Source organism: Vollenhovia emeryi, unplaced genomic scaffold, assembly GCF_000949405.1.
Source record: "Vollenhovia emeryi isolate VEMERY1.0 unplaced genomic scaffold, V.emery_V1.0 DF939124.1, whole genome shotgun sequence".
Lineage (NCBI taxonomy): Eukaryota > Metazoa > Arthropoda > Insecta > Hymenoptera > Formicidae > Vollenhovia > Vollenhovia emeryi.
In genome coordinates this window covers 2,390,813-2,399,175 of record NW_011967242.1, presented here as the reverse complement: position 1 = coordinate 2,399,175, position 8,363 = coordinate 2,390,813, and the positions used below count along the sequence as shown (strand labels likewise).

Here is an 8,363-nt window from a genome sequence, read left to right as displayed (position 1 = left end):
ATAAATATCTTAACGTGCAATTGCAAACAAAATAAGAAACATTCTTTAGAGTTGAATTATAATTGAAAATTACCTTTGTATTTTTATCGTATAATTTTTTCCTTGCATTCTGAATTTAATTATCACACTTAAAATTTGCTTCGACGTTATAAAAAGATTTGCATATGAAAAAGTAAATTTGACAGAAGCTGATCTCAGTAACATAATTGCTATGTTGATGATAAAGTATCGTTTTAATAAGATTTACGTTGTGAAAACAATTGAAAGACTACATGGAATAGAGTCGCTGTCCAGAGAAACTTTATTGTCATATTAATTTACATTTATACAATAGGCGATTTAGGTGCTTGACGGATGACAGTGTTTTGCTATGTACACATCACTTTTTCATCATCCCCAATGTGCACGCGTCGATCGAAGCTTAGTACGGCTAAGGGGAAGATCTCTCGATTAACACCCGTCGTAATAATCGATACGCTTCCCAGCTTTCTGTTGATCGGTCATAGGTTTAATATCGCGCGGCAAGACATAAACGAAGTTGTCGTTCTTCGAGAAAAAAAGACGTGATGCCTCCATATGACTCGTGCCCAAAATGTATTACGATTCTTTAGTGTTAATTGTGCGACTCGAAAGTCCGCGTACACGGAAATCGAGACTACGCACCGAATCTACGGCATTCGTGAGAGTTCGGCAAGTAAGGTTGTTTTATAAAATTGTACAATGTGTGCGAAAGATGAGGATTTTCGGACGCTGGTCGGTGGTCGAATTGGAATGATGCGCGTTCTAAGATATCAACATGCTCAGGCAACTCTCGTCACGAATTGGCGATCGCTCTAACTGCGTCTGCGGTAGGAGTTGGCTTTCGGCTTTACTTGGACCTCCTCTCGCTGGGTCTCCTCGACCTCCTCCTGAACAGTCTTTCCTCTTCCTCCGAACCTGCCGCGTCCTGATGTTCTTGCCTCGTTCCCTGCGCTAGCCTTGCGACTGCTTGTGCTCGCTCTGAAACATATCACGCCATTAGTTTGAAACAATTCTTTTTATAAAATATTGCTATTCTCTAAAATGGAATTAAAGCAAATTTTCTTTCAAAATCTTGCTTTACTTCGACTTGGCTGTGGTATGTTCCACCGCAGATTGCGTGGTGGCAGTTTCACGTGAATGACTACTGGGTCCAGTCTGAGCTCTTCGTCTCTTCAAGGCCGCCAAAAGATCCTCGTTTGATCTGAAATTACATTAGGCGCGCATTTATTATAAAATATTTGAATGTAAAAAGTATCTACGGAACATTTCGCCGTATTTCAGTGGTTTACCTGAAGGGCCTGACGCCACCGTTATTTCGAAGTTTCTTGGCGGATTCGGTCGTCGTCGTAGGCGCGTCGTGTTCCTGATTTTCGTCAAGCGCGTCTTCGCCCTCCACCTCATCCTCTTCGGGCGCTTGCTCGACCGGTTTCGACGTCGTTGCTTGTGTCTAGAGAGGGAAAAGAAGCAGAGAGATAGAGATATTTTCGTATACGATTAAGATATAGAATTTCAATTTCATTTTCGCGATTCACTTCGTGTACACATATACAACGCGTTAATGCAAAAGATGTTGGACCCACCGGTGCTTTCTTTTTTCCTACATTTGCTACATTGACACGTCCTCTCGAAGATAGAAGACCTCCCAGTCGACCACCTGCCGGCTTTGTCGGCGCCGGCGTCACCGGCGCTTCTGCCTCCTCCTCGTAATCATACTCCTCTTCAGCTGATTTGCAGACGGCTATTATACAGAGGGCCAGTATTCTGCACAGAACGCGTTTACCCAAATTATAATTTCTTATTATACTGGCATCTCTCACCGATTTACTTCATCTTGGAGAGAATATTATATAATTATTCTATTGTTCCCCGTCTCTTCTACGGATTTTACTTACTAAAAGAAACACGTACGAGATTATACAATTCTTTTAATATTCCGTTGTAGCGTAACCACGTTAAAACAGATACTCGTATCTCTTTAAAGAATATATGAAAACGTTTAATGCGATATTATGCAGAAATATCGTGCATTGTCAGATGCGCGACAGTCGTAGATTGCAATACACGAGTACGTACGAATACGTTCTTATGGAAAACGATTTTTCATGCCGAGAAAAAAGTGTCGAGCCATCGAACGATGGTGTGAAAACCGTGACAACCTACGCTGTCGCTATTTATGCTGGAAAAAGTGTTATTTAAGTAGTAGCGTAACACACCGCCGCGAAACGAGTTTACGGCGTTTACTGCGGTTAAATTGACAGGCTGCACTCAGAAGACAGCGGAATACGCAAGGCGGAGTATTGCCTAGAGAACTTAGTAGCGAGATTATACGGTTGTTATTTTAAGGAACTTAATGCAGCAGCCATTTCGTATATTGCGAGATTCGCTTCTTATATAACTCAACTTTATTATTTTAAAGATCTTCATTTAAAATCTCTTTATTAGACGGTACGATTACCCAACATTCAGCCTGCACATTTCAATCTAAAATTTTTCCTCTACGTCATTTAATTCTCTTTGAGGATAGAATTAGCCTCATTGTTCCCCTTAGGGTTACAATTTTCTTACAGACCTATACCTAAACTTATTCTAAACTAATTCTCTTTGAGTTTTGTGTCTAATTTTTCCAAGACTTCCCGCAGAAGTAGAATTTCAAACGGCGTCAGTTAAAAAATCGTCTGCCTCACGAATGTAGAATTTTTATTTTTGCGAGCAGTCAGTCGAGTTTCTTGATTGAAACGGAAATGGGTCGAAGTGAATTTGCACACGCGAGTTTTGCGCAGGACGTACGCAGGACGGTTGTCCGGTCGCAACTTTCGCCAGGATCGAAAAAGGAACCCGAGGACGAAAGATCCTACTCGCAACGTGAGCTGCAACGATTATTACGTACGCTCGGCTCGGCGCGGCGCGCTGCCCGCTCGTTCGCATGTCGCGTTCGCGTTCGCGTTCGCTCGTAGTAGATCCGCGTACACCAGGTGGATGTTGACCTGTGACATTCACGTACACGGGACTCACTTTCTCTGCACGGTTCTCGTGCAACTCGCGCGCCGTGGCGCTCGGGATTGGCCGCGTCGTTACGACGGGACATTCATACGTGAGGCGGCTCACAAATGTCAAGAAAACCAGCCGAACTCGGGGCCCTGGGTAAAGAAAGGGGGAGAAATTTCGAGGGATCCGCAGGAGACGACGAGTCTGGTGATCTCGATCGATAGATCGCCGTGGGAATACGCACGCCTGGGCGGTTGCGAAAGCACGGATTCGAAACGCGAATTGAAACGAGAATGGCGACATCTTTGAGATTTCGAGATAATCGGATGACAATGCCATTGTTCTTGTTCGAACAATGTCATGTCTTTAAATCAATATTTTTTAAATATTTTTTTAATAGTAATTCTTAAGCTTCAGCAGCCTGCAATATATCAGGGGATAATTCTGCTGCTTGTATATGAATTCAGATTGAAAACTGTCCAAGTTAAATCCTTTCGACTGCGATCATTATTTTATTTCTTCAGTTGAGTGCGAGGCGGTAATTATCGATCAGCAGAGTTGACTTGCGTTTGAAATTAATTTATCCATTTATCTCGCCATTCATTAATTACAGTCATACTTACACAGATAGATTGGCACGTGGGACGTAATGATTAAGTGAAGACGTACTTGAACTCTTTACAAGATACTTGTAGAAAAGTTGCGAATTAATTTTCATTTTGTCCATATTAAAACAATTGTAAGGAGACTTGTTATGCTCACCTTAAAGAAAATCTCGTGTGATAGTTTTGTGAAATTTGTAAGAAAATTTCCTACTTTTGCGCACTTTAAATATAACATAAATAATTCCGCGCAGATCGTCGACATTTACAGTTCCGTTGTATTCGCGTCCTCAATTCCCAACAGACATTTTAGGATATGTTACCACATGTCCAAACTTGGTCAGTGGCTCATGCAGAATTCGTAAGCAGATTCCCAGATGCATCTACTGATCAAGTAGCGTCGTCTGGATAGGATAATTTTGCAGGGATTTCTCAAGATTACCTTGTATTACATTTCTCTCAACGACGAACGTTGTCGACCAAATTCAAGGTGGTTTTAATACTGTTGTGACTACACTGTGTACATTCGCGAATTTTAATGTGGATCCAGTATAAATAATGAGTCGAACGCTGGGGAACATATGAGATAAAATGTGTTTGAGCTTAATATAACACAGTTTATCTGTGACATTTTTATCAGTGATAATAATATGTATTAATTCTCTGAAGTACAATTCGCCCGGATAGTGATATTTTTTTATCCGAAGACAAGCGGCTGAATCGCGCAGTTAATATTTGCATTTTCACCGTCTCGAGTCAAGTGTCCTTTTTCACTTTCACAGTTTCGAGCTTCTCATTCTCTTCCAAAGGTTGCACTCTAACAGTTCCTCGGCGCAAGTTTTTTCACGCTTCTGGCTATAATCGCTGTTACCTCGTTGCACAGAAGTCCTTTATTCGCGAGTAATGATCAAGCTCCTTGTTGAAAAGACACGCAGCTTGTTCTCTGTATGCAAAGTTAATTGAAAATAACACGCGTCATTTATCCAATTGTGCCGCGACAATTAATGTCTCCGATGAATATTGTGGATTCATTAGCTGGCACCTCATTAATATTCTAGATGAATATTCTCGCTGTGTCGAGGATAAAAATCCGACTCCTAAGTTCTTCGAAACGGAACGCTGTTACTCATTATTCATCACGCGGTATCGCGCTTTTACCGTTAGCAAGGACATTTGTCGTCTACGTTTAACGGGATTAAAGTAATGCAATCCGTACATTTTAATTAAAGCGTAAACAGCACGTTAAAGAATAGTTTTAATTTTATTGTTCTCTTCGGTGTTACGTTTTCATTGTACTTTTGCTCTTAATAATTCCATAATTTCACAAGCAGATTATAATCTTCTTTTAAAATCTCGCATTATTTTTTTTGGAAAAGATACAACTTGCTACTTTTTAATACATATATAGCAGTTAGAAATTTCATTTTATAATTATTTATTATTAATCTCGGGTTTTGTTTTAATCTGATATATGGAAATATTTCAGATAAAACTTTGACGAATTGCTGAGTAGTAGAAAGCATCTAATTTAAATCAGCAGGGAAGTTGCAACCATTAACTTGTCGATTCACGATTATTAACAAGATGTAGAGTTGTATTCATAACATGTTTAAATCTACTTTATGTCATAATATAAATGGTAATGCGGTGACGTTGGTTGACACGCGCTGGTTGATTCTCATTAAAATCGTCGTAATTTTTTAACTTCTTAAAATCGCGTCCGCGTATCTTTACTATCTTTTCTCATATTTTATTTTAATAAAGTAAGAATTGTAACTATTGTCACTCTGACTATTACCAGCCGGGAACTATTTCGGCATAGATGTTCTCGTGGTAAAAGAAATTCGGGGTTTTTACAGTAGAAAAAAAAGGCATTGAGGATACAAAGTGATAATAATTACTACAGTCTTAGTGGAAAGTTAAAATGAAACGCAAAAGAAGTCACGTTCGTGCAATTGATTTACCCACCTGTGGAATCTGCGATCTACTTTTTCTTTTTATTAGCGAACCGGTTCACCGGTGAACGAGAATAGCCACTCGGCGTAATTAATGAGCATAATCCTCGTTGTGTGCGGGACTGCGAAACTGTCCGAATGTGGAATATATTTTCGCGTTAGCATAATACCGCTTGACGTACGCAAATCTTGATTTATACCTCGCGAGTGAAGTAATTCATCGTCCGTCCGACCACGTCGACGCGGGATCACTGAACTTGCTAGAACTTCGCCTTGGAAGGAAGCGATTACATTCGCATTGTAATCCGCCTGCAAAATGTCGTTAGCGTTTGCGCGTGGGCTTTTATCCTGCATAAGAAATCTATGTCGCCTTTATACTTGTCATCTTCCTCTCGCCATTGTGTCTTTCTAATATTTTAGCATCTCTTAGCATTCTCGCCTTCCTTTTCATGCATCTTTTCTTCTGCGTTCGGAAAAGATTTATTACCTTTGTCACGCTAGTTGAAAATGGAATCGTAAATCTCTGCAATACAAGTTTCAATGCAATTTTAATCAAAGCAGTTATCGTTGGCTTCAACGAACACGTTTTTTTCTATACGAGGAATGTTTTAAGTCCTTTTTAAGAAAAATTGAAATGATAATTTTACTTAAAACACAACTTAATCGAATAATGTACGTTTGGTGCAAACTAAAATACAATATTATAATTTATTTTATCTCTTTGCATGTCTTCTGTTTCTCTTTTTTGAAATTAAACTTTTACTTTCTTCTCTCTTTTCTCTTCCTTCGCTTCGTTTTCTGTATATCTCTTGGTTCGTCTTGATATTTTTCATTCGAATCTTCTCATTCCTTTGACTGTAATATGAATTTATACGCTACATCTGATGCATTTTTATTACGAGCTTGAGAAAATCACTTCAGAAGAGATATTAAAATATAAGCAATATAAGTTTCTTTCTGCTTTCTTTTATGCCGGTTTGTAATGCAGAAACGAACATTACCACGCATTGCTCATTAGTATAACGTGAAGAAGAAGCAACGGTGGCACCCGAATATTTACACGAATTTTTTCTTAATTAAACAGATATGTATTTATCAATCAATTACAATGATAATCGCCGTTATGCGCTCTCACTCTCGTTACGACTTTTCTAATCAATTTCCTGGTCAGAACCAGGAAAGGACCCGGAGCAGCTACTGCAGTAGTTGGTTTGCATAACGTGCCTCTCTGCATCCCGTTATTAATACTCGGCTCGCAGCCGCGTTCGCGCACCGAGTATGAATCCGATCGAAATGTCGTCGAACGGGAGCGTAGTGTGAAGTAATCAATAGGCGACGGTTTATAAAACGCGGTGATTGAATAACTTCTCGCGGAGTCAGGGCACGTGTTTTATGGTCGGCAACCGGTATGCATTATTCTCAAATCGTGTGGAAACACGGTCCAGGATATATTGGCTATTAAGCCCCATAAACCGATCCACGTCCGAGATCGAAAGTTATCGACGCTTAGCAGCCGCAATTTCCTCAGGCGTTGGCAATTTTGATTACAGGTAACAGGATGACAGATATTAAGCTTGAACCGTATACGTATACCTTTCAGTCACGAATGTATGACCGGCCTTGAAATAATTCAGGTTGTCTCAAAGTGATTTACGAATAATCTACGATCGCGCGAAGCGGGCGATTAAATTGTTAAGCGTCATTAACTCTTACCCCAATCGTTTATTATTACTGAACAATGTGATACACGTAAATGCATCTCACTTCTCGACTACAAGTGGGTCCGTTTCTTTTTAATTTCTTAATCATTTTCAAACGCGCATACCCAAGATTATCAAGAGAATTTGCCGCCTGACTTCATTTAGCAAAACGAAAACACGTTCGATGAGGAAAATAGAGAAGGCGGTTGCATAAGCATGCAACCACTGCCAAAGTGAGGCGCGATTGCGATTTCGTTATCGCGAAAGTAGTTGAAAACTTCGGGGGAAGAAATCGAGGAGGTCAATGCGAGAATGAATAGATCCACAATTCGTAAAGATTTCTTTTGAATTGCCAAGTCGACGGGTCTCTTATAAATTATGCATTTCATTTTTGCATCGAACCGATGGATTATTCTCGGGATCGTGAGCCGTCGACGGCGTACTCACGTGAACAGCGTAAGTTTCATGGTGTCGGCGGCCTAGGGCGAATTCTGTTGGTCCTCTGCGGATGCCCTTTCTGAGGTTTGCGAACGTGCGGAAACCACCGGTCTGTGGCCGACTGTTACCACTGGCGCGAGGCCCGCGAGGGAATGGATATCAGGCGACAACCTGCTGGCAGGAAACCGAAAGAGCACACCACTGCAATCGCGGAGGCTGTGTACTTTGGAGTGCCGAGTCGAGTTTCCCCTTCTCTCTATATATATGGCACTCTCACTCTGCCAGCAACCACCCGTGCTAAAGCTGTACGCGATAGCGGTACCCCGATATATCTGATACACTCACCCCCTTACGTCGCACACAATACGTGTGCAATGTCGCGAATAACCCGAGCTTTTACGCTGGCTTTCGCGCAAAGCCAACAAGTCTCGAATGATAGGTTACTTTACTTGCCTTAACGTGTTACCCTGTAAGCTCACCATCTATCGATATGCTTAGAGGACGAATATTAGTGTATTTCACGATGCTATAAAATCAGATACCTTGCACACTTATTGCACAGTTGCATTTAGTAATTGGGAATTTTGAACATAGCCATTTCCACCAAATATTTCAATACTAGAGTATTGAACAAGTAGCATTAAACGATTGGAGAGGAGTCC

The 8,363-nt window shown here is 40.7% G+C and overlaps 1 protein-coding gene across 1 annotated transcript; it reads right to left on the bottom strand.

Moving 5' to 3' along the window:
* Window positions 1–294: 294 nt before the first annotated feature.
* On the bottom strand, window positions 295–8,032 carry LOC105569431. The gene is made up of 5 exons (XM_012025897.1): window positions 7,711–8,032; window positions 1,602–1,782; window positions 1,311–1,468; window positions 1,103–1,222; window positions 295–999 (listed from the first exon to the last, which is right to left on the bottom strand). Exons 1-5 carry the CDS (start codon window positions 7,728–7,730, stop codon window positions 834–836), a joined length of 645 nt encoding a protein of 214 aa, XP_011881287.1. The 5' UTR covers window positions 7,731–8,032; the 3' UTR covers window positions 295–833.
* Between the last annotated feature and the right edge of the window lie 331 nt (window positions 8,033–8,363).